At 36.4% G+C, this 27,927-nt stretch overlaps 1 protein-coding gene across 1 annotated transcript in view; it reads right to left on the bottom strand.

The window, feature by feature from the left end:
- Positions 1 to 1,523: 1,523 nt before the first annotated feature.
- Positions 1,524 to 27,927, bottom strand: part of TAF4B (TATA-box binding protein associated factor 4b) — a 124,643-nt gene continuing 98,239 nt past the window's right edge. The window contains 1 exon segment of the mRNA XM_027577153.2: positions 1,524 to 3,450. Within this exon segment, the coding sequence (XP_027432954.2) occupies positions 3,283 to 3,450 (168 nt within the window). The 3' untranslated portion in view covers positions 1,524 to 3,282.

The following is a 27,927-nucleotide window of genomic DNA, read 5'->3' as shown; positions in this document are numbered from 1 at the left end:
CAATGTGCTAGGTCTACATAAACTCTAACCTCTTACTGTTACAGGTCTGTTCCTCTCACCTACCAGTCAGTGTTCAAGTATATGGTGGCGAACGGAAGGCTGCACGGCACTCTCTCATTGTTTCCCAAAAGAAAAATATGGCAAAGAAATTCTACTGAGGACCAATTTTCAACTTGTGAAACAACTTCAGTAAAAAAGCAAATGCACCAATGCAATACAACTGAAATGCATATGAAAATACTCAGAAATGGTTAAAAAGTCAGAGAAAAAGATACTGATACCATATGTAAATCATGCCCATTTGAAAAAAAAAAAAAGTCCTTTCACAGTTTAGGGAGGAGTATGAAAGTACCTGAAAAGATAACAGTGCTAACAACAATAAAATAAAAACTAGCTACCAGGTTGTATATAAACATATGACATATTATACTTTTATTTCATGCAGAATCACTGAGTCCTGTTGAGGTCAGACTTTTAAAAACACAAGTTGGTTCATTATACAACTAAAGATAGAGATAAAATCCAACTTAATCAGCCTGAGATCTTGGTTCCATATTTTTCTAAATATGCCCTAACATTACTTGTGTTCTTTGCTGCAACTATGACATAATTAGTAAAAATGGCCTTAATTCTAAATAAAGTTTTGCCAAAATTCTAACGAAACAAAATTTACCTCAAATGCAGGTTTTAAGAAATATAGGCTTTAAAAGAATGTTAAAATGTTAAATGTTGCTCTTTTTTTAGGAGAAGGATCTTGGATCTTAAAGATACTCAAGAGGAAACAATTTAAAAGGTCAGTCACATTAAAAGTAAATGGATGAAATATGGGTGAATTTTATATATAAAATATACCTCACTAAAGTTGCTTAAAAAAAAAAGGTAAGAGAATTTCCAGTACCTTACTCTTACTGATCATCACCCAAGATAAATATTGAAGGCAGAGGGTCACCAACTTCAGTACTTAAAAGGTTCAGACAAGGGAAGGTAAACTTACGCCATATCTAAAGTGAATAGGCACTGGGTGGTTCCAGTGGATTACCATACACAAGGATATACGTAATGATTCCAAATCTTCTGATTTTTCAAAAGAAGTGGAAATATAGATTTTTGTAAATTAAAACATGAGCAACACTGTATGAGTCACAGAGAATGCATTTATAGATCAAATCTACCCCAAGGCCACCATTTTGCAAATTGAGCGGAAGAATACTTTGGATGCACTGTATTTGTTCTTTCCTGGGTAAGATATATCTCATGACACAAAGTTTAAAAATATATATTAAAAATAAATTTTGAAAAAGAATACTTGAACAAGAAAACCCTAGTGGGCCAAGAAAAGCTTTTGTAATGAATATGCTTAGCTTTCTTTGTGAGTCAAATAGCATGCAAATTCACGATTCCAAAGAAAGTGATATAGTAACTTGGATTTGAAGTTAGGTTCTGGAACCCAAATGCACTCCAAAGTAAGTAACAATCAGAGCCAAGAAAGATCCACTGCCCAGGCCCAGCTGCGGGGGCTTACTACTAAAGATACTGGTTTTCAAAGTCAGGGACTGAGCAAAGTTATTCTTATAATAAAATAATTATTTTAATGAAGTATTTGAAATAATTTTAAACATCTGATCAATAAGATTATACACAAATATGGGAATATGCTGCACTTTACAAAAAAATAAAGCTAAGCATTTAAATATACAAAAACAACTTTAGGTATAGATCTCTTCTGAAAGTGTTCTTTTAACATATACATAATTTATAGCATTTTACATAATAACTTGCCTGAAACAAAAAGATGTGGCCAATTCAACATTTACTACCGTATAGAACATGGCTGTAACAGTCCCGATGGGAAGAAGAGGATGAGGAGTAACATACTGGAGGTGTGTTTTTTCCCCTGAATTCTTTTCCTAAAAAGCAGCTTTCTTGTTTTGTTTTGTTTTTTTAAAAAAAACCTTCCTGGAGGATTTCACTGGTTCTTTCTGTATGCAATTCTAAATACAGCTATTACTTTTCACAGCTACATGCCACAAAGGTGGAATTAAAAAAAAAAAAAAAAAGAGGGTTTGCTTTACAAAACATCAGCTTCCTCCTCAGATGAATATATATATATATTTCACATATATATATAACATGCTTCTCATAATACATTTAAAGACAAGATCTCCGACAACGAGATGCTGACATTACCGTTTGAGTACTGAATCCAAAATGGAGTCCTACTGTTAAAAATTTCTAATCATCAATTAGGATTTTTTAAATGCAACAAGATGCTTAAAACTTGCAGTAACAAAAAAAAATTTACAAAACCATCCTTAAGATTTAAAACAATACCCAAAACAACAAAAAAAAATAACTTCTTCCTTTTGAAATACTGCAAATTTGAAAATGTTTGATACATTTTCCTTTTTGGTTGGACTGTCATTTTGTCCTGTCAACGAAACCTGTACCAGCTGCTCTAGAGTTCCAATCTCACCCCCGGAATAGAAGGTGCATGTGCAGCACACTTCCTGCTCTGGGATTCATTCCATTTTCACTCCCCTTCCTCAGGTAGAATGCAATGCCCCTTCATTCCTTCCAGTACTTCCCACCTTTTCCAGTTTTCAGTGAGGTATATCAGCAGCTCCCATTTTACAGTTTCCCTGACAAGGATGTCCCCTTACTCGGTATCAGAAGCAGCATACGGTGATGAGCCACAGAACAGCAACCTTAGGCACAAACTATCCCCATCTGCCTCAGTTTTGACAACATCGGGATGCAGCTGACCAAAGTCACCACAGACCCTACTCTGTGGCTCGCCATCTGCAACTACAGAAGGTGATTGTCACAATTAGCTAGGCAACTTCTGATCCCAGCCCAGAAAACCCAACACCTTGAGACAGGTTCCTTAGAGGATGAAATAACAGTTTGCTTGGTAAATAGTGACTCTTCCTTTCTTTCCCCTGCATCTTAATGCTGGCTGTATTAGGGAAATCACCTCACTTGTTAATAGTTTGGCAAATGAAGCAGTGGTACCAAACAGGGCCTTAACTTGTAATTAAATGCACAGGTAGGCAGAAGCCTACGTCTGTATAAACTGTATTTCATTAACCAATTTCCAGAAGACAAAGTTGAATTCTAGTCCTTAAGAACCCCATAAGATTTAATAAAAGTTTATAACTGTAAACAGTGGTCTTCCCTATTGGTGATTATTTTCCAGAAACTGAAATTTCAGGAGAGTGCAACAATGCTCTTTATGTCTTCTTTGGCAGTAAACAGCAAGGATCTGGATGGAGAGTGCAGTGGTCACTTCAGAAGGGCAAGGTATAGAGCTCGAGAATACCTCATCTCTCTTTCCTGTTCCATACAGAATATCAAGTCCCTGAGACAGATTCTTGTGATTCTTGGACGAAGCAACTGTTTGGTGGCTGTCAGACCGGATGTCCCAGAAGCAAGAAGATTGTCTTTTAAGCCCTAAACAGAATAAACAGAGAAAACAGTTTGAAGTAAGCAATCTTTCATAAAGAGAAAAACTGTCTTCAGAATGGAAGAGCTCACTAGCTACTGAGCTGGTGCTGGAGAGAATATAATGATGCAGCAGGCTCAACCCTGTCCCCCAGCAGCCCCATCTCCTGGGGGAGGCCAACTGCCACCACGCTAGTTCATGACCTCATTCATTCTCTCTCTCTCACCTGGACCATGGCGACAGCCTCTTAACTGATTTCTCCACTTCCAGGCTCGACTTCACTCCATTCTTTGCTGTGCACTGAAGGCCAGACTTTCCTCTTTCAAGTTCTTAGACAAAACTTTTGGGAGTGATGGCTGTGAACATTATTTCAATTGTGGTGATGACTTCATAGGTCTGTGTAAAAACCTATCAGACTGTATACTTTAAAGGTGTACAGTCTTTTGTATATCAATTATAAAAATAAAAGAAAAAACCTTACATGGTTCATATCCCATCATTCTGTGGTTCAAAAATCTTTGATGGCTCACTGCTATCCACAGTAGCTATGTGAGCACTTGTTATATTGACAGCTATGTGAATCACCTCCCACACACGATCCCTTTTCTTTCATTTAACATTGCAGCAAGTTACATGGGTGCTGTCTCCATTTATCAAATGAGAAAACTGTGCTTTAGACAGATTATGCAACCGCTTCAAAGTCACACAGCAAAACTGAACTGTGACTCAATTTCTAATTGGATCTGAAGTGAGCGCTCTTAGTCACTGTACTCTATTATCTACCAAATCAGGTACAAATTCATCACCTGGCTTCCCTACAGGCTCACTTCCCACTGTTCCTTTACAAAGCATCTTAACTCTGGCCAATAAAGATAAGCAAAAGGCCATTCCAGACCAATCTGCTCAATCTTTTAAGACCCATTTTAAATGGGTCTACTTGCCGCCCCCACCAAAGGAATTCTCACTGTAGCAATTACCTTACATAGTATTACAGTAATTTGTATATGCTACCACCACTACTACATACCCACTAGATCATAAGCTTTTTGAAGACAGGGACTACAACCAATGTGGGCTCTAAATGCCATTCAAAAATGAATGAAACCCAATATGCCTATACTAAGACAGTTTTCTAAAGATCAGTGTCTACACAATTGTATTAAAACAAAAAAGATTGGAAAGAGAAATGAAAAATACAGAATTTTCAAAGCATAATCTTTATTTTTTATTAATTTTTTCAAAGGATAATTTTTAAAAACTTTATTTATTTGGCAGAGAGTAAGAGTGAGTGAGTGCACGCACAAGCAAGGGGAACAGCAGGCAGAGAGAGAGGGAGAAGCAGATTCCCCACTGAGCAGGGAGCCCCATGTGGGGCTCAATCCCAGGACCCTGGGATCATGACCTGAGCCAAAGGCAGACATTTAGCCAACTGAGCCACCCAGGCGCCCCTTCTCATTCTTTTTTAAAACCATACTTTGTTTCCAAAAACATCTTGATAGGGTTGGTAACCCTCCTTTCACCCTCCAAAAGACTTATATAAGAAAATTAATTTACCTAACATAGGAAGCAAATCTTCTGGTTCTATAAATATCCTTTTATAACTATCAAATTTTAATTTTTCCCTCTACATTTCTGTTTTGTTTTGCTTTGTTTTGATGGAGAAAGCAATCCTTTTTTTTTTTTTTAAGATTTTATTTATTTATTTGACAGAGAGAGACACAGCGAGAGAGGGAACACAAGCAGGGGGAGTGGAGATGGAGAAGCAGGCTTCCCACTGAGCAGAGAAACCAATGTGGGGCTTGATCCCAGGATCCTGGGATCATGACCTCAGCCAAAGGCAGATGCTTAATGACTGAGCCACCCAGGCGCCCCAAAAGCAATTCTTTTTAAGGTCTCCAATAACACTACGGTCAAAACAAGTCAAGTCAATTCCATGCATGTTCACAAAACGACTGAGGGGCACTTTATCTGATGGTCAAATAAAATTTCCTTGAAAGATGTTTTGCAATTTTGGGGGAATATGATATCACTATCACATTTCTATACTCATTATGGTAAACTTGGCTCAAAAGGGTCCATGGAACAAATTATGGAAAGTCCACATTTTTAAGAAAGGACAAAAACATTACTCTCGGCTGCACAATTGCCTGGCTACTTATCCGGGGAGCCCATCTATGGTATAGAGCCAGTCTCTCACCACTTCTGCAAGGTTCTTAGTAATGAATGCAGTTTGTACAAATACAAGTGTCAGCCTCTATAGCTTCAGCTAAGCACGTCAGTCATGCACTAGCACATTCCTCTTCCCTGTTAACGTTACCACTTAAGAGGTGGTATAACGTAGATATAATCTTAACTGCTGTAAATTATCACCATCACAATATTTTCGTAAGATTTTTGCAGAATGGGGATGCCTGGGTGGCTCAGTCAGTTAAGCATCTACCTTCAGTTCAGGTCATGATCCTGGGGTGCTGGGATCAAGCCCCACATCGGGGCCTTGCTCAGCAGGAAGCCTGCTTCTCCCTCTGCCTGCTGGTCCCCCTGCTTATGAGCGGTCTCTCTCTCTTTTTCTCACAAATAAATAAAAATCTTTAATAAAAAAGATTTTTGCAGAATGGACCAGACAACTCAGCTTTGGAAAACTGGATAAAAAACAAACATTAGGAAGAGAGTCAATAAAACACATCATGGGCAGTGAGTGGAAATTTTGTTGTATATAGGAATTACCTGTTTAAAACTATAGTACATTTATTTTATTTCTAAACTATAGTACACTTAAATAGAGGCACTTTTCTTAGCCAAAAATTAGATACAATATGCTAAAGCTAAATCGATAGTTGTTTATAACTAAGTACTAAGAGTTTGCCTAAAATCATTCATTTAGTGTTTTATACGAATTTTGAAATTAAATGGATAGCTGGATACACTATGTCTTGGCAATTCCACTTCTATGTAAATACCCAGAACTATATTATACGTTCACCAAAAGACATGTATGAGAATGTTTAGCACTTTTATTCATAATGGCCCTAAACAAGAAACAATCCAAATGCCCATTTAGAATAGGTAAGTTGTGGAATATTTATACAAGTGGAATACTACACAGCAGTAACAAACTGAGTAACATGGATGAATATAACAAAAATGTTAAATGAAAGGATCCAGATGTAAAGGAATACATACAGTTTGATTTCACTTCTATAAAGTTCAGAGCCACAGAAGTCAGGACAACGATTCCCCTTGGGGCAGAGGAGAAGTGCCCAGGAGGAGATAGGAGAGGGTTATCTGGGGTTCTGGTGATGTTCTCTGTGTTGATTGGAGTATTGTCTACATGAGTGTGCTTGTACTGTGAAAATTCAGTGAGCTTTGATTTGTGTGCTTTTCTGCATCAGTATTATACTTTAATAAAAAAACTACAATGCTCCCCCAAACCCATAATAACTCTTGTCTAGGTAGGAAATAAAAAAGGGAGCAAAGAGGGAAAAAGAGGAAAGGAAGTAAGAAAAAAATGTTAAACAGAAAAAAATTAAAGAAACAGAATCATCTGGGTAAAGAACAAAGGGGTCACAGTTCATGTTTGTCATGTGACAAGCCTAAAGGATTCAGGAGAAAGAGCCGTATTACAGCTGCCAGCACGGGGTTGAAGAGAAGGTCATTCCAACAGGATGTAGCAAAAGGCCTGAGGCAATGTTATAAATGAAACAAACCCCAAGGGACATTCAGTAACCCAACAGAAATGTCTTTCATAATTCACAACTTTACAAAGGTGATAGCATCCTCTTCACCCAAATAGTGACACACTTAAAGTCAATCTTTCTTGAACATGGATACAAACATATAGCATTTTTATTCCTATGCTTATGGTCTGGGGATACCTACAGTCTGACTTGTCAGTTTCACAATGACCTGGCCAGAATAATCAGCTACCTCTCAATTATCCATGGTTAAGACAGTGGATAATGTATGGCTAACTTAAAACCATAAAAACTCAAACCTGCCTTTTCACCATCAGCTTTAATTTTCTCCCGCTTCACCAAGTCCCTTTTCCAAAGTTTTCCAGGGCTGGTATCTGGTCACATTACACTATCAATGCCAAGAACCATTAATGTGGTTAAGAGACCAAAATTTGTATATAAAAAAAAAAGACCCTGTGACAATGTACTATTTATTTCTGAAATAGGATGTTTCCCCAATCATCTTTCTACATGAGGATATTCTTTAACTTGGATTCTTCACCTGGAGGAAGCAGGTAAAATGGAAGAGAAAGGTCAAAGAAGGTGAAAGAAATAATTCACTTACCAAGTGCACAACGAATGTTCTTAAAATCATGATCAGACCTAATGTTCACATACTCTGCTAGGTCGATTAAGTTAGCCTTCACTACTTTGTTCAACTGCATCACTAAACAAAGTTTCTTACTTTTATTTTGAGGAATTCTTCTCCTCTAATAAGAAAAAATTGAACACCATAAGTTACCGATTTCAGAGAAATAACGTTTTAAGAATAACACTAATTAAAAATAACCAGTTATCCAAACTTTTATTCCCTCAAGTTAATGGAATGGGTGCTTGAAGTAAAACCTTTAAAAGTCTGTCTACTAGGGCGCCTGGGTGGCTCAGTTGGTTAAGCGACTGCCTTCGGCTCAGGTCATGATCCTGGAGTCCCGGGATCGAGTCCCACATCGGGCTCCCTGCTCAGCAGGGAGTCTGCTTCTCCCTCTGACCCTCTTCCCTCTCGTGCTCTCTATCTCTCATTCTCTCTCTCTCAAATAAATAAAATCTTAAAAAAAATAAAAATAAAAGTCTGTCTACTTCTTTTTCCACATTTCCTTAAATTCTATTACTGCTATACTAACTGAAAAGCAAAAATAATGTCGTTATGAGCCCAGGGGCTTCATGAATCCTGCTAAAGTTCTCAGTGACTTCGTATGGGCTTCTGTTTCTAAAAGCTACCATCCATGGCAACTTAGCTTCATGGTAGCTCACACGCTGATACGGTTTAAAAGTTACGTGGGTTACTGGGCAGCTACTATGGGCAAGGAACTGTGCTAGGCAGCGTAAGATATGTAGGAGGATTGAACATCGGTGAGCACCAGGTGTCTCCTCCATAAGCAACCACAGACAAATTACTTAAGTTCTCTGTGCCTCAGTTTCCTAATCTGCAAAATAGACAGTAACAGTAATTATCTCATAGGGTTGTTTTGAGGATTAAATGAGAACATTACCTGGCACACAATAGCCTTCTTATAATAAATTAAATTATATTAAATTAATTAGTTGGGAGGCTTGAAGGTTTATAAACAGGAAATAGTGTAATTCTAGTTCCAGATCTTTTCTGATACCCCTAGTTAAAACTAATAATAAACTTCCTGCCCATGTCCTATTCTGTTAAGTCCTAACTAACTTAATTTCTCCTGCCACATTTACTTTGTTCCTTCCAGTGAAATCTTTGAGTTTTAGTGGAGCTCTGAATGCCTAAAGCTAAAAAGTAGACTAATGGGCATTTCAGACATGTGGCAGGTGGAGAAAGGAATATATCCCAGGACAGGAAGTTTTTCTTTGGCTCCTCCAATCAAATACTGGAGGAGCTTGATGCTTTACAGACCCAACCAAGCTTATCAATACCGTTTCTAGAAGCTAACATCAACTTCTTCCATTCTATTCCCTGGATCAGAAGACTAACAAAACACAAATGTGTCCCTGAATCTTAATAATTAACTAGAAAGAAAAATTGGGCGTTTTTAATAGAGGCAAAAATTCATTACATTTTCAGGCTCTGCACCTGATTTTATCCTAACCCCATGTACCATGGCAGCTCTTAAGTGAGGACTCAATTCTTAAAACTTTAGGGAGGAAACAAGAAATAGACATGGGAACAGGGGGTACAATGAAGACTGGCTCCAGGGGAAAAAAAAAATCAAGTATCTTCTAAGTCCTGGGCGCAAGAATAAATAAAAGGATCCTGGACGCTGGCCTTGTGTTAAGAAGAACACTAAAAATCTATATTCGAAAGACCTGAGCTTCTAGGCCTTAAGGGCAGCACAGAGAAAAAAAGGTACCGAGCTTCAGGATTGTGCGCCCTCTGCTGGTCAACAAGAAGAACTTTTGAAGCAACAGAGCTGCTTTTATCACCGTTTTATTCCTTTTGAGTTACTTCAGAATATTGACAACCCTACATGTTATCTTCTGCCCTAGAATTTTGTTACTTCTACATATCCATGTTTCAACAGTCTTTTATAGAAATAATAGTTTAAACAGACTGATGTGACATGTAATCATGGGCTTTGAGTTCTATTTCTAGTTGTGTCATTAGGAGAGATATATAAACATAGATCTGGTTCTTCTGTGCTAATGACAAGCCCCCTCCTTTATCTCCAAAAGAATGCTTTCTTAAAATCCCCAGACCTCATTGTTTAATTTCCTAATGAAGTCTCCAACTTAATGTATCCAAAATTCCTCATATTTCAAACCATTACTCCTCTTTTCTCCTCTTCTTACTTATTTAAAGGAACAGTAATACCATTCACCTCCAGTGCCGAAGACCGAAAATTGGGTGTCATCCTCAACCCTTTCTTCCTCTATATTCCATCTGTCACTTATCAGTTCTACCTCTTAACGATTTCCAAATCATCTGCTTCTTTCTATTATCTTTCGCCTAGGTTACCTCAACAACCTTAAGCAACTTCCTTAGTTCCACTATTATTATTGCTCACACTGGAGTGGGAATGATCTTTCTAAAATAATAATCAGATAACACTGTTTTCCTGTTCAAAATGCTCCAATAGCTAAAAATCTATAGGACCCAGTCCAAGCATCCAAGCATGACATGAGCATACCAAAGCCTCTCTCCAGTCTCATCTCTCATTTCTCTCTTCCTGTCCCAAACTACCGAGCATGCCAGAGTATTTTTTCCCTCTTTGCTCCAAGACAGGTAGTTCTCTCCTCCTGAACTCAATCTCTCTGTCCCATCCTTGTATCACATCACCTTACTAAGTTATTTAAAACTCAGTACCTGTTTCCCCAGTGCTACAAATCCAAACTTACCCCAGGTCTGGACCAGGTACAAGTCCTGTGTACTTCAGTAGTACTCTGAATTTCATTCTACTGTCACATGCATTCAGAACAATGTAGCTACCTCTTTAATTTTCTTACTAGCTAGAAGGGAAGGATTTTGGAGCTGTGAATATTTTATACAGCGTTTTAGCACTTAGCTGGTATCCATTCAACGTTGTAGTATGATTATGTGTCTAGTATCACCCAATAACATCACTTATGTGAATTAACAATGAAAATGAGCCATATTATGGCTTTATAATCAATATCCTGCTGTCATTCTTAGCTTTAAGCCAAATAAATCTGGGAGAAAATGTGAAGTCCTTTGATGGCTTGTTCCAGCCTTCTAACAACTTATCTCACCCACTCATCCCCACCAAGCTGCTACCAGATGAATTTGCTCAAAAGGTTGTTTTTTGGTCACTCTTTCCAAAAAGAAAATGCTTCCACCAAATAATACAATACACAAGAACAGTAGATTACCAAATAAACAGTAAAACTCTGAAATGTAGTAACTTTCCTTTTAACACTACAGTTATTTTCTTTAACCTTTAATTAAGACACTTACAAAGACCTCTGAAAACTTAAACCATGTCCAAAGATAAATTTTACCTATTGCTTTATGAAAACTTCAAAGGACTGCCAATTTACTTTTTTTTCCTTTCAGCTTTGATCTTATCCTTGGAAGACCTTAATGTTAAGAAAAGCTACTATAATATCAGTAAAGGTTGTTGTGCCTCACAACTAAAGGTAAATTTACCAATATATTTCAGTACTAATAGTAGCTTTATTTAAAACTCTGGTAATTCTAGAGTTGGTAAGTTGCACAGGACTGATGGAAAATGATATTACAAAGAAATATGAATTTATAGGAAAAATAAAAGAGCACTACAAGTGGTAGTAAATAAAAACTATTTTTATTTTCATAAACTCTTAAAAGATTATGACCGAGTAATGACAATGTACTAGAGTTAAAAACATATGTAGAAGTAAAAAGGTGATAACAATAGCACAAAGGATGAGAGGGACTTGTGTAATAGAATTATACAGTTAAAAGGTTTTTACATCTTATGTGACGTGGTATTAATTCAAGGTTGAGTGTAGTCAGTTAAGGATACCTACTATGCCTGTTAACGATATATACAACAACCATTAGAAAAATAAAAGAGGCATATAGTTAAAAGTCAACAGAGGATATAGAACATCACATTAAATACTACATAATTAACTCAAAAGATGACTGGAGAGGAGAAACAAAATAACATAGGGGACAAACAGAAAATAAATGGCCAGATGATAGATCCAAATTCAATCACAGTGAAATTATATTAAATGTAAATGGACTAAACACTCCAAATACATTTTCAGACTGGACACAAATCGCAAACTCAATTAATTATATGCTATTCATAAGAGACCAGCTTTAAATAAAGACACAGATAGGCTGGAAGTAAAAGGAAAGAACAAGATAAACCACCCAAATACTAAGGATAATAGTATTTGGTGTAGCTATAATAATATTAAACAAAGTAAGACTTTAAGACAAGAAATATTACTAGAAATGAGAATAATTTCACAATGACAAAAGGGGGAAATTCATCTGAAAGACATAATGTGTTTATGCCAAATAACAGACCATCAAATAAAAGAAGCAAAGATTGATAAACAGAAACAGACAAATGTATAATACAGTTAGGAAAAGAAAACAACTTACAAACCTCTCTCAGTAACCCATGGAACAAGCAGCCAAGGAAAAATTGGTAAGGATGTAGAAGACTTATAAGACACTTCACTCAATACTAAAGAACACACATTCTTCTCAAGTGCACAGAGAATATTCCCTAAGATATACCATATGCTAAGACAGGTCTCAATAAATTTAAAAGGACTGAAATCATAGAATATGTTCTCTAATCATTATGAAAACACCAAATATTTGAAATTAAACAACACACTTCTAAACAGTCTGTATTTCAAAGAAGATACAAAAAAAGCAAATTAGGAAATATTTTTTAACTTAATGATAATAAGAACACAACATGTCCAATATATCAGAGCTTTTCTGCTTTGGCTTCATTCCCACAAACTAACAGAAATTTATAACATTAAACGTTTATATTAGAATAAAAGAGTATACCCAACCTTCACCTCAACTGAAAAGCTGGAAAAAGAAAATACTAAACTCAATGGAGTAGAAGAAAGGAAATAAATAGGAGTGGAAATCAATGACATAGGAAATAAACATTTTTTAAAAAAGAAAGCCATGTTCGTTTTTGGAAAAGATTAATAAAATGTATGAACCCTTATCTAGACTGATCAGGAAGAAAACACACAAATGATCAGTATCAGGAATGAAAGAAAAGAAAACATCACCACAGACGTTAAAAGATAACAGCGAGATACAAAGAATAATTTTATGTGAATGTCTTCAACAACTTAGATGAATGCAAAAATTCTTTAAGAAACACAAGTTTCAAATACACACACAAAAAGAGAAAATCTAGTATTGAGTTTTCCTCACATTGAGAACTCCTGGTTCGGGTGGCTTCATTGATAAATTCTATCACACATTTAAGGAGGAAATAAGACCTATCTTAGACACTTAAACATTTAAAAACACTTTTAAAAAAAGGAGGAAGAAAGAACACTGGCATAACTCAAACCAAAACTAACAAGGACAATACAACAAACTAAAATTATAGACCAATATCATTCATGAACACAGATGCAAAAATACTAAGACAAAATGAATGAAAAGCAAACAGAATCCAGCAGCATGTATAATCAATTTTATATTGTGACCAACTGGGATTTATCCCAGGATTAAAAAGCTGGCTAAAATTTAAAAACAAATACAAATTACCAAATTAAGAGAATAAAGGAGAAAACTCATATGATAATCAGATAAATTCAGATAAGCTTTGGCCAAATTCCACACCCACCATCTCAGTCAACTAGGAAGAGAAGAATTTCCTCTATGAAAAACCTACAGCCAAAATCATACTTAAAGGTTAAATACTGAGTGCTTTCTCACTAAGATCAGAAACAGGCAAGGATGTCCACTCTCACCACTTCTATTCAACACAGTACTGGGGATGTTAGCTAGTGTTCTAAGGCAAGAAAAAATAAATGAAAAGCACAAAGACCGGAAAGAAAGAAGTACTCTATTTTGATTTGTAAACATGATTGTTTAGCGGGGCGCCTGGGTGGCTCAGTCGTTAAGCGTCTGCCTTCGGCTCGGGTCATGATCCCAGAGTCCTGGGGTCGAGCCCCGCATCGGGCTCCCTGCTCGGCGGGAAGCCTGCTTCTCCCTCTCCCACTCCCCCTGCTTGTGTTCCCTCTTTTGCTGTGTTTCTCTGTCAAATAAATAAATAAAAATCTTAAAAAAAAAAAACCAAACATGATTGTTTAGCAAATCTTTAGGAATTTACACCAAAAACCACCAGAACAATTAAGTAAATTTAGCATGTTGGAGGATACAAGATTTGCTATATTAGCAACAAACTGGAAAGTATATAATTTTAAAAATACCATTTCAATAGCATCAATAAAATAGTATCTACGTATACACATAATTAAAGACATGGAAGACTTCTAAATAGAAAGCTAAAACACTGCAGAGAGAAATTAAAGATGACAGAAATAAATGTAAGGATATACAAAACTCATATTGCCTCAATACTGTTAAGATGTCAGTTCTTTGCAAACTGATCTATGCATTCAATGCTATTTTGTAAGAATGACAAGATGATTCTGAAATTCATATGAAAATGCAAAGGACCTAAAATTACCAAAAATACTCTTGAAAAAGGACAAAGTTGGAGGATTTCAACTATCGGATTTCAAAATTATTACAGTAAGCAAGAGACTATGGTATTGGCCTAAGTATAGAAAAAGAGATCAACAGAATAAAGTATGAATATGTACTTCTACATACACAGTTAACTGATTTTAAATATAAGTCATGATAAATGGAGTCTTTTCAATAAATGGGATAGAGTAACAAGACATCTGTATATAAAAAAAATTAGCCTCAACCCCTAATTTCAGATCAGTCATAAAAATTAAATTAGGAAGATCAAACACTTAAAATATAAGAAGATCAAACACTTAAAATGTAAAATATAAAGCTTCTAAGAAAAAAAAAATCTTCAAAATTATGGGTACACAAAATTTTTTTAGGATATAGAAAGCAGTAACTATAAAAGAAAAAAATGATAAATTACACTTCAAAGTTAAAACCTTCTGTTCTTCCAAAAGACACCATCATGAAAATAAAAGTACACTGCTAAAGGGAACATGAAATGGCACAACCACTTGAAAAACAGTTTAAAGTTCCTTATAAAATTAAACATACATCTATCTTACGATTCAACAGTTGCACTCCTAGGTATTTATCTAAGAGAAATGAAAACATATGTCCACAAAATGACTTTTACAGGGATGTTGATAGCAGCTTTATTTGTACTTGCCAAAAATTAGAAAGAGCCCAAGTGTCCAATGAATAAACAAATTATGGAGCATTCATAAAATGGAATACTACTCAGCACTAAAAAGGAATGTACTACTGACATTGGTGCAATGTGAATAAATCTCAAAAACATATATGCAGAGTGAAATTTTAAAAACAAAAAAGTACAATGCCATTTGATTTCCAATTACACAAAATTCTAAAACAGGCAAGACTAAGCTATGGTAACAGAGATTGGATCAGTAACTGTGGAGTAAAAGGTTGGATGGCAGTGGTAATGACTGAAAAAGCATGACAGATTTCTGGGGTCACAGAAATGTTTTGTATCTTGATTTGGGATGGTGGTTATAATTAAAACCAGCACATCTTATTGTTACAACTTGATCTTAAAACCAAGTGCAAAGTTCCTTTGAAGTTTTAAAAGTCATTCCCTCCTGGAGACCTCCTAGAGGAACACAGTTACTTTTCTCTACTGTCTGGTGTACTTTAGTATAAAAGTTTGAGAGGCACTGTGATGTCAGAATTCTATACTCACAAATATTATGACAGGTACAGAGAATGTAGACAAAGAAATGTTTATTCCAACATTATATGGAAAGTTGTTTGTAAATAAAAAAGTTACCTAGAAGGTATTGTAAGATTCCAGAATATATTCAACTCAAGAGATTATAAGTATTATTGAAGTGCTTGAAAAATTTAAGTGTCAGCATTTCTCAAAGGGGGTGTTATTAGAATTCTGAGTAAGCTTGATTGGGTGGATCTGCCTCTCCTTTGCATAATGTTTAGTATCACTGGCACCCTGCCACCAAATGCTAGTAGCACAGTCCCAACTCTTGAGTCACTCTGTCAGAACAACAATACTCCACAAATTTCCAAGCACTCCACAGGAGTAGGTACTGCCCCCTGTTGAGAATCACTAGTCTACAAGCTAATGGCCAAAAGCATATGTAAGCAGCATGAAAAATAATCCAGTTAATCTACTATACCATTTTAATTCAAAAGCTGATAATTTAACTAATGACTACCTTTACTTAATCTTCAAAAGAAAAAAGTCCATGCTTTTATGTGCTATATATAAGACCAACTTGGCAGGATAAAGAACAACTGATTTTGCTGAAATCTCTAATTAGGGAAACCAAATACAACCACTGATAACACTGTCAATAGCAACAAACTGTAAGACAAGAAATAACATCAGAAACCAAACCACTAAATGGAGTGATAAATCCAGAAGATGATTTATCATGGTCAGAACCCTACAAATGGCCCATGAATGTGCAACAACAGGTTTAGAAAAAAAAAATCAGGATACTTCCATGGTGTTTTTTGTGACAGAAAATTAGCAAAGATTCTAAGCTAAGTCAGGCAGATATTAACTAACTTGCTTTACGGTTTCAATATTCAAACTTGCCTTTCATGTTGCAATCAAAACACAACATAATCATTTAATGACAAGAAAGGTTTGTTAGGCTACTAGCATTTTATTGACATATGCAAATTCAAGAATACACACTGAGAACAAGACTAAAGAATGGAAAGGGATATAAGGCCACCTACATGCCTGGTACTAAGAAGAAAATGATGAATTAAATGGCAGATGGTCCTATAACAAGAGACTGAATTAGTGATTAAAAAACTTCTCTCTGGGGACCTTGGGTGGCTCAGTCAGTTGGTTAAGTGTCTGACTCTTGATTTCAGCTCAGGTCATGATCTCAGGGTTGTGAGATCAAGGCCCTCGATGGGCTCTGTACTGGACGTGGAGCCTGCTTAAGATTCTCTCTGCCCCTCCTCTCCCCCCATCGAAGTTCTACTCAAATTGATCTATAAATTCAATGTAATCTGTATCAAAATTCTAGCTACCTTTTTTGCAGACATTGACAAAATGATCCTAAAATACACATGTAAATGAAAGGGACCCAGAATAGCCAAAACATCTTGAAAACAAAGAATCAAGTTGGAAAAATCACTTTCTGATTTCAAAACTTACTGTAAAGCTATAGTAATCAAGACACTGTGTTATTTGTATAAGGATAGAAAAGACACATAGATCAACAGAATAGAGAGTCCAGAAATAAACCCATACATCTACAATTAATTTATTTTCAACAAGGGTGTTAAGACTGTTCAATGGGAAAGGACAGTCTTTTCAAAAAATTGTGCCAGGACAACTGGATATCTACATGCAAAAGAATGAATATGAACCCATCTCACCCATACACAAAAATGAATTCAGGGAGGATCAAAGATGTAAATAAATACAAGAGCTAAAACTCTAACACTCTTAGATACAAATCCTGTAACACTGGGTTAGGCAATGCTTTCTTGGATATGACACCTAAAGCAAAAAAAAAGATAGATGGACTGGACTTCATTTCTAGAAAGTAAACATACAAATGACCAATAGGGACATGAAAAGATGTCCAACATTATTAGTCATTAAAGAAATACAAAATAAAACCATAATGAGATACCACTTCACACCCACCAAAACCAAAAACAGACAATAACAACTGTTGACCATTATGTGGAGAAACTGGAACCCTCTTGCGATGCAAGTAAAATGGTACAGCTGCTACACAAGGTGGTTTGACTGTTCCTCAAAACGTCAAACACAAAGTTACCATATGACCCAGCAATTCCACTCCTAGGAATATACCCAAAAGAAATAAAACTTGAATATGAATGTTCATAAAAGCATTATTTGTAATAGCCAAGTATATAAACAATCAATCAGCTGATGAATGGATAAACAAAATGTGGCATATCCATACAAGTTATGGATAATGGAATATTATTCAGTCATAACTAGGAATGAAGTACTGATACATACTACAACATGGATGGACTTTGAAAACATCATGTGAAGTCAAAGAAGTTAGATGCAAAAGGCCACACATTATATAATTCCATTTATATGAATGCCCAGAATAGGCAAATCCATAAAGACAGAAAGCAGATCAGTGGTTGCTAGGGGCTGGGAGGCAGTGCCTACTGATGGCTGTGGAGATTCTTTTTGGAGTGATGAAAATGTTCTGTGATTAAATAATGGAGATAGTTGCACAGCCATGGGAATATACTAAAAACTACTGAACTGTATACTTTAAAATGCTGAATTTTATGGTATGTGAATTATATCTGAAAGATTGGCACAGTCTGGTAAGTCAAATGAACATTTTGAAAGCAATTTATACTTACTGTGTTCAATACTCTATGGAATTCTTGGGAAAAATGCATAAACAGGAATTCAACAATATATTCTAAATGTTATCAGAACGTACTGTTGCAATATCTAAGGCAGATATATTCCTTTCCAAGTAAACCTGGTTTTCACTGGTAACATTTATTAACAACCTGAACATCTACTTTGGGAAAATTTCACAGAGAAATTAACTGTCATTTAAACTATGGAAAGATATGCTTAGCAAAGGAATTATCAACCACTTTTCCCATAAACATTAGTTTGTTGTTAATTAGCACTCATCTATCACTTTGGAAAACCCTCTAAGGCCTGATATTTATTATAGGCAGCCCTACATCACACAGGCAATTCTTGCTTTTCACAGTCACTAAAGTTGGAACCAAATAGCTGCATACAAGGCTGAAACAAAGAGCTACTAGTACATTAGGGAATAAGCATAACGGTGTAACTGGTCATGTGAGAATACCACAATTTAAGAAATCTGAGGACAGCAATACTAGTCTAAATGAAAGAAGCAGTATGCACATAGACACACTTTCAAAAACTGCTTCTTGGGAGCCTGACAACTTACAGGAATCATCTTAAGGTTTGATAAGTTAAAAAAAAAAATCTCTCTTTGGGCGCCTGGGTGGCTCAGTTGGTTGGGCGACTGCCTTCGGCTCAGGTCATGATCCTGGAGTCACTGGATTGAGTCCCGCATCGGGCTCCCTGCTCGGCAAGGAGTCTGCTTCTCCCTCTGACCCTCCCCCCTCTCATGTGCTCTCTCTCTCATTCTCTCTCCCTCAAATAAATAAATAAAATCTTTAAAAAAAAAATCTCTCTTAGCATAAGCCCATTATTATGCTAACTATAATTAAAGTGCTTTGAAGGGGGAAAAAAAACACTCATAAAGCCTCAAATATTACATATAAAACACCATGTACACACTATTTTTGCCCTGGGAGGAATGGTGACCAAAATACTTAATGGAGCAGAGGAATGTAACAATAAAAATACTTGAGGAAAAGACATGAGAATCTTGAAGCTTCACCAACAACTCTTCACAGAGTTGTAATACTAATTTCCAGTTTATATTATACTAATTTCCAGTTTAACCACAAGTATCCATGGCCAACTGCTAAAAAGCCCACCATGCTAACAAGGTTCATCATTGGCGTCCTGTCATGCTCAGTTATAAGGTGGAATAGGCCAGACCAGTGTATATCCAGCACAACTGCCATAAAGGAAACTAACTTTTTTAGACTCTAAATTCCAAGCAAGATGAGACCTAGCTCTATTCTTACCACTGTACCTAGCACAGTTGGGTGACTGAATAAATGAATAAGTGAATACAAATGCCATTTCTTCCAAATAGAGAATAGAAAGGAGATTAACCAAAAGCTAAGAGATAACAAATGGCATTATGCTTTGAAAATAACAGGGGCGTCTAGGTGGCTCAGTTGGTTAACTGGCTGCATTCGACTCAGGTTGTGATCCCAGAGTGCTGGGATCAAGCCCCACGTTAGGTTCCCTGCTCAGTGGGGAGTCGGTTTCACCCTCTCCCTCTGCCCATCCCTGATCCTCCTCTCTCTTGCTCAGGCTCTCTCTCAAATAAATAAAATCTTAAAAAAAAAAAGGTTTTAAAATAACAATATCCAGTACCAACTGAGATGCTAATAAATACACACTTTCATTTACTGCTGGTAGAAATATAAACTAGTTCAATTTTGGTGGACAGCAATTAGCATTAAATATTTAAAATGAATTTTAATAATAAATATCTCATTTGACCTTGCAACTCTGCTTCTGGAAAAAAAAAACAACAAAATAAAACAAAACCCATGGGGGTTCAGTTGGTTAAGCATCTGCCTTCGGCTCAGGTCATGATCCCAGGGTCCTGGGATTGGATTGATTCCTGCACCGGGCTCCCTGCTCTGCGGGAGGCTACTTCTCCCTCTCCCTCTTCCTGCCACTCCCCCCGCTTATGCTCACTTGCTCTGTCAAATAAATAAATAAAATCTTAAAAACATGGTGAAAGATTTAAATATAAACACGCTCATACAACATTACATTAGAAACTAAAATATGTCCAATGAGAGATGGATAAATCATATTATGTCAATGAAATGTGTAGAAAAACATTTAAATGACATGGATAAGAGATACATATGATACCATTAAGTAAAAAAGTAGGCTGCCAATATTCCCATTCTGTGTATTTTGTAAAAATGTGATAGGATGTGGATAACTTAATTTCCTTCTCTATATTTTCTATAATAAACATATATCTTGATGAAAATAAAAGTTTTAAATATAAAAATTGGTGATTTCTTTAAAAGTTCCTGTGTAAAGTGAATTTTTATCACCAATCTGAGAAATCAAAAGGTGTAAATGACAGGGACAAGAAAGGGACCCAGGAGGAGTTGACAGAAAAGGATCCACTGGAAATAAAACAGAGAAAGCAGACAGAATAGATTCCAGACACTAAGTGAAAGAGGTAGGCTTTGGAGCTCCTGGTGAGGTCAACAGAGCAGAAAAAGGTTTGTGGAAGTGGGGACAGTCCTCATTTCAGGTCAAATGAGGTATATATTCCCTCTAAAATCCAAATGTGCCCCCTTCTTTGTGTGGGAGAAGTCAGCTAGATACAGCAGGTTTGGTGTTGTTGTTTTACCTTGGAAAAGGCACCTCAACATAATCCAAACCACTGGACTCCTAGAAGGTTCACCAAGATAACAGGCACCTGAATTTTTGTGGGAATTATCCTCACCCTCTGGCACGCATGTACCTTACCAAAATGTCAATAGGAATTGTTACATCCAGCTCACCAGATCAAACCAGCATGATATCAATATACTGGATCAGCATAATGTCCTGTGGGAGAGGCTTTCCAGGTCCTTGCAGACTACCTTAAGACAGAAAACTTGATATAGCCCTGAGATAAGCTAGTGGAGGTATATTGCTGACCCCACCAGTTGAAAGCAAACTAATTCTGATGGTTTTTACTAATAAGTACATAGGGAAAAAAGCATATGCCAGATCAAGATCTGCAAACTAAATGCTAGCGGTTGCACTGATTTGTTCCAGCAACGAAACCCCACCTGGAACATATGCAATTGAAGCCACCACCTGATTAAGTTTATGATAATGCACCACCATTCTCCAAGATCCATCTGCCTTCTTCAATGCCAAATAGATGAGTTGAATAGGGATGTGACAGGAATGAACACTTCTGCATCTTTCAAATTCTTAAGGGTAGTTCTGTAATCCCTCTAGGTAATAGCTGACTCCTTTGGTAGGTAGATAAAACTCTAGTGGCTTCCACCTGACTTTCCCTCACTTCCACAGGTCCGTGAACCAATGTGGGATCTCAGTTAGTTGTTGAATATGTCCACTCTAATTATGCATTCCAGGAATATGGAAATAACCACATTGGCCCCACTGTTATTTGGCTCTAAGCCAAAACTCCACTGACTGATAGAAAACAGTGGCGTTTGGGTGTTCTAGAACTCATTACATTCTGAGTCAACATTCAGCAATCCCCAAAAAGTCTAAATATTTCTCATTACCCAAAGTCCATTACTCTAGTAAATGGCCACAGGTTTTTTGTGGGGGAAGCCTAGAAGGAGATCAACAGCATAAATTCTGGCTGTATGGCAGGACCTGGCTTTCCCTTCATTTAAAGGTTGTTAGATCTGTGAACTGGCTTAAGTTCAGGGATAGGTTGAGGGGCTATAATCTCTTTATTGAGGTCATCCAAGTCATACTTCTGTTCCCCAAGTCTAGGGCTCTTCTGTTTCTAGAAATCAATAATTCACAAGGTTTTCCATCTATTTCAGTTGGATACTATGATCAACTACCCCATGCCAAAGATCTCTGCAACTCAAACTTCTCTGATTTCTGACTGACTGATCACTGACCATTACAGTAACCACATCTCACCCTTTGTTTTTTTGCAATTAAGTGCCAGTATTTGTCTCTGTCACCTGGGATTCCACTACTCTTGATGAATTCAAGGATCCTAATTTGATGGCAATAGTTACCTTTCGTTAATGGCTTAACAAAAACAGCCAACAGAGCTCTTCAAGGATGTTGTATTTCTCCTCATGAATGTATTTCTCAGAGCCCTGAGAAAAGGAGTGTTCTCTAGGCCCACCCAGGGGACATGTGTAGTCAAGTTTTTGTTTTTGTTTTTTAACGAAAAATCCACTCAGGGCGCCTGGGTGGCTAGGTAGTTAAGCGTTTGCCTTCAGCTCAGGTCATAATCCCAAGGTCCTGGGACTGAGCCCCACATTGGGCTCCCTGTTTAGCAGGGAGTCTGCTTCTTCCTCTCCCTTTGCTCCTCCCCACTGCTTGTACTTTCTCTCAAATAAATCTTTTTTTTTTTTTTTAAATCCACCTAGCATTCTAATCACCTTTGGATAACTTCCTCTACAGTATATAAAGTAGGATCTACCTTAACTTTACTTAGTTTAGGCCACCTTTTAGTGTAGTTTTCAGTCAACCAACCAAGCAAACTGTTAGAGCCACTCATAGCCCTCTGACTTAATACCTTCTATCTGGAATATTTGCTTAGTGAGCCCTTATAAATAAATTCAGCCTGATCCAATTTTATATTCCTTCTGCTCTATTCCATTCCCACACCATTCTCTAGGTAATTGCAGGCGAAATCATTCACACTTCCTCATGGGTAACACCTAGTAGGTAGGTATCTCACATTCTGGGGGCTGCTGGAATTTAAGTGAGGTTACAGAGGTATAAAAGCAATTAGAAGTGGTGAGAGTAGGTCCTAAAGAAGATCAGCAGTCTCTTAACAGGCAACAACCTTAAGGGAAGCCATTATAGACTCATCAGGAGACTAACCTCCCTCAGACAGGTAAAGGTGGGTGGGCAGAATTAAGGAGTCCAAGTACCCAGCTTCACTGGAATCTGCCCATATTCCCCACCCCATTTTTCAGTTTTTCATTCTTTCCCAATGTAACCTTAATACAAGAGACCACAAAACTGGAAATTCAATTTGTATTGTAACTCAGCCACCTGCAGGATTAGACTTTGGGTTTAGTTTTCAGAAATCTCTGCCTTTGGCTACAAGAGATAAGGGTTTCCTTTAGAGCAATCACAGAGGCTTTCACTCCCTTATGTGGATTTTGAGCTCAGAATCTAAAGCCTTTTCCTTCTCTAAGTTCCCCAGTGTACTTTGAAGGGACCATTATTCTTATTTTCACGTTAAAATGTTCTGTGGCAGTAAATACTTGGTCTCCCAAAGCCTTATCTTCTACGGGCACTTGCTTACTAGTGTCTACAGCTGATAAAGTAACTGTTTTGCTACAGCGTGCCATGGATCACTGGTGTCTCCTTTGCCACTTGAAACAGGGCCATTAATGCTTTTAAATCTAATTAGACCCAAGAACCCATTCTGGAAAACCTAGAATTTAGGAACCCATCATTACATTACTGTTCCTCTACAACTACTTATCATACAGATGTCTGTATCAGTTAGCATTTGAACAGAGAACACTAAGAATGATTCTGAATATGGCATTTATAACAGAGACTCGGCCCTAAGTAATTATGAACCTGGCCAGTTTATACCCAGCTGTTGACTCTGGTGCTGGGCCTGGCCTAGGGTTTGGAGAAGCCAACAGAGAGATTATGGGGGAAGCTGAAGAGCTCTGAGGCTCTCCCATGCCAAGAACGTTTGTGAGCTGCAGTAGCTCCCCGTGTCCCCACAAGGGCCTTCTGAGACTAAGAATATGGCTGCAGTTTCACTTCCACCTTGCAAAATCAAAACACCTCCTTGCTCACAGTAACTGGGAGCTATGCAAAAAAAGGAATTCTGGGAAATGTAGCTCTAGCTTAGCAAATGTGACATAATACAAATCTACCATACCATCTTTGTCTTTTTTTTTTTAAAATACGTGTTTGGATCTGTCCCAAGTTTTAACTTCTAACCCTTCTATTATTATTTCTGCTCTCATACTTTCAATTTCCAAGGGGTCTTTCATTTTTTCTAGTCATTGTTAAAAACAGCTTTCTATTCTTGTTTCATGGTTGTAATACATTCTGGTGCTTTTTAAATTTTTTTCCAGTTTCCTACTGCTTCGTGCCTTTTCTTCCATATTCTCCTTTTAATCTTTTATGTAAGAGGTTTCCCTTACATGTCTGGTTATCCTTGCCGACATGTTCATATTTAAAAGGCACTTAACTATTAATATTTAAGGCCTCTTCTCTTGGTTAGTTCCTTTTTTCAGAAAGAATACCTCTAGTCTGTAATCAGTTTCTACTCAAATACTACTAAATACTCTTACTGCTGTTTTCTCCTTTCTTCTATAGTCTTGTGTATTTATGATGTTTTCGCTCCTTTATTAACATTTAAGGGGAATTTCGGAAGAAGGAAAGATAAACCTATAATGTGCAATTCAACATATTTCACATGAAGTCCCCGAACAAAGCTGATAAAGAGTCAACCTTTAAATCTCTGGAAAATTTAAAAGATTTGACTACAATTTAGATTTATGTTTAAGTTATTTATGAAAAAGTGGCAGATCTGTTATCTGTATCTGTTATCATTGATCTGTTATCAATGTTATCTGTAAATAACATTAAAAAAATCTCAAAATATAAGGAGCTGCTTCTTTATCTAAAGTAATAACATACTCTAAATTCCAGTGAATCTATGTGATATTTATAGAAAATGTTAGATAACAATAAAGTATGTTTAAATCTCTACTAAGTCAGCTACAATAGGTAACAATGTACACTTCAGAAAGTTATGGTTCCCCTATAGCCTGGCAAAAAGGAAAGGAGTAAAGAATGGCACTACCTGTGCCCCTCAAGAACATAAAGATTAAAGCTGTTCCCTTTCACGTCAAAAACCTTAATTTTGATTTCAATCAAGTTTCCTAATTTATTGCTAAGCAAAGTTTCATAAAAGTCCTTTCTCCTCTTACCCCAAGAGTTAAAATCTTACAGGGTAGGACTCTAGCCTGCTTCTAGACAGAAAGAGCATATACTATCCACTTGATAATTTTTTTGTTCTGGTTAGCAAATGAACACTATTTTAAGCAACATATACCACACACATCAATACTATAAGCACCACGTAGCTGATTTGGTACTGTAACCACTTAATTTTAAAAGAATATCAGCATGGGGTAACTGGGTGATGGACATTAAAGAGGGCACGTGATGTAATGAGCACTGAGTGTTACAGAAGAATGATGAATCACTGACCTCTACCCCTGAAACTAATAATATACGATATGTTATCTGAATTTATTTATTTTTTCTTTTTTTAAGATTTTTTATTTATTTGAGAGAGAGAGAGAGAGAGAGAGAGAGAGCACACATGAGAGGGGGGAGGGTCAAGGGAGAAGCAGACGCCCTGTCGAGCAGGGAGCCTGATGCGGGACTTGATCCAGGGACTCCAGGATCATGACCTGAGCCGAAGGCAGTCGCTTAACCAACTGAGCCACCCAGGCACCCTATATGTTACCTGAATTTAAATAAAAATAAAAAAAAAGAAATATTAGCATTTCAAGCCAATTGAATAATTAAATATTCTCAAGAGACTTCATTTATGTTTGTAAAAAAGCACTGAAAGTAAAACTGCATGCTGACATTCCAAAATTTGTACTTTCATAGTTCCAAAATTGCTTTTTATGTATAATGGTGTGTTTTTTTAGATATGTTATGAAGTTAAAATAAAACCTATCTTTACACTCAACAAAAATTAAGAAATATTGTTATGAATGTTAGATCATTAATAAGCTACATGAACTATATGAAAATACTGTTAATAGGAAAAAAAGATCCTTTCCAATCCAAGGATCTAAAATTAACACAGGAAATAAAGTTATTAATGTTTTGATATTCCCAAGGACCACAAACACATCACCTAAACAATATAAATAATACAAACATGCAAACACTCTAAATCTTAAAGTAGGTCCTAATTTACTGTATAAGTATCTGTACAGCCTGTTATTAATTTAAAAGCTAATTTCATATATATGCACATATATAGGAAATATATGCATATATATGTATACACATATACATGTATAAATAAATATATATAAAACATCAAACCACAGCAGTAAATTAAGGACAAATTGAACTACTCCCAAGTAGTAAATTTTAACTGTTTGCTTTTCTTTTTAAATGTCAACAGGTTTATGGTACACATATTTGAACCAAAATGGTAATCGGTACTTGTTGCTTTTTGCTAGGGTAATACAAGGAGACAGCAGCTGATGCTATTCAACTTTTTCAAGACTTCTGAGAATATCAAATATAAATCTATTAGAGGCCAGTTTAATATATAAGTTGCACAAATAGATCTTTTTAAGGGTAAGAGGCATTCTTCCTTTATTTTACATAACAGAAAAAATACTAAAGGACAAAAGTCTAAAACTAATTTCTCCAAATTTATTATTGTTGATTTATTATCAACAAAAATGGTTATCTATAAGTGCAAAGGTACTAAGCTTAATTTTCTGAATTTTTAGTAGACAAAAAAACTGCATTTGAACCAAGGAGTTACTCTTCAAAGAACCAGACTCTACTTCACTACCCTCTGGGATTATATGCTTATTCTAACAAATTTAAATCCAACAGGTAAGATTTCAGGTTCCCATCTATAAGAAAGAAGCAGACAAAAAGTAAAGCCTCAGTTTCCAAGGAACAGAATATTAAAAATATAAATGTTTCATATGTCATTTTTGTGTTATTTGTGAGGGAGTAAAACAAATGAATAAAGGGTTTTAAACAATCCTGATTAGGGTACCTGGGTGGCTCAGTCAGTTAAGTGTCTGCCTTCAGCTCAGGTCATGAACCGAGGGTCCTGGGATTGAGCTCTGCATCCGACTCCCTGCTAAGCAGGGAGTCTGCTTCTCCCTCTCCCTCTGCCCCTCTCCCCCCACTTGGGTGCTCTCTCACTCTCTCTCTCTCGCCCGTGCTCTCTCTCAAATAAATAAAATCTTCAAAAAAATAAAATAAAATAAACAATCCTGATTAATGCATTTAAGTTATTGGAAGGGCAAATATATCAGCAATAAACTTAAATATCAAAAGAACATACAATAGGGCTTTCTCCAGTTTTGCATTTTTAAAAGAAAATTGCCTTTAAAGTTAAAACACTACAAATAAAAAATAAGGATCATAATAAAACATCACCAGCTCATTAAAATGGATATTTTCAATTTAGGTTAGCATTACTTAAAGTACTGGCTGTTATATAATACATTAAAATCTGACAACTACCTAAGCTTAAAGTCCAAGAAATACAGGGGAAAATATACATACTCAAATTCTCAAAACTAAAGAAGCACCAAGCAAACAGACTATTCAATATATTTATATCTAAGTGAGGATGCATCTGTATTGAAATTTAAAAATTAATAAATTTTTATTTTAATGCCAATAGATAAATCATACAAACTGATTTTATCTGTTTGAATACCAAAAGTACATTTCCCCCGACCCTTAACCTATGACCTTTCTCAGATTCAAAACTACAATAAAAGAAAAAGACACTTAAAAATCTCTGATTATTGGTGCGCCTGGGTGACTCAGTTGGTTAACTGTCTGACTCTTGGTTTTGGCTCAGGTCATGATCTCAGGGTCGTGAGATCAAGACCCACGTCGGGCTGCTCAATTGGTGTATCGTCTGCTCATCTCTCTCCCTCTGCTTTCTCTCTCTCTCTCAATAAATAAGTAAAATCTGTTTTAAAAAAATGTTCTTTAAAAAAAATGTATCTCCAATTATTACACACCAGGGAATGTTTGT

Source organism: Zalophus californianus, chromosome 14, assembly GCF_009762305.2.
Source record: "Zalophus californianus isolate mZalCal1 chromosome 14, mZalCal1.pri.v2, whole genome shotgun sequence".
NCBI lineage: Eukaryota > Metazoa > Chordata > Mammalia > Carnivora > Otariidae > Zalophus > Zalophus californianus.
The sequence above is the reverse complement of the archived record's forward strand: the minus strand, read 5'-3'. Positions and strand labels throughout refer to the sequence as shown.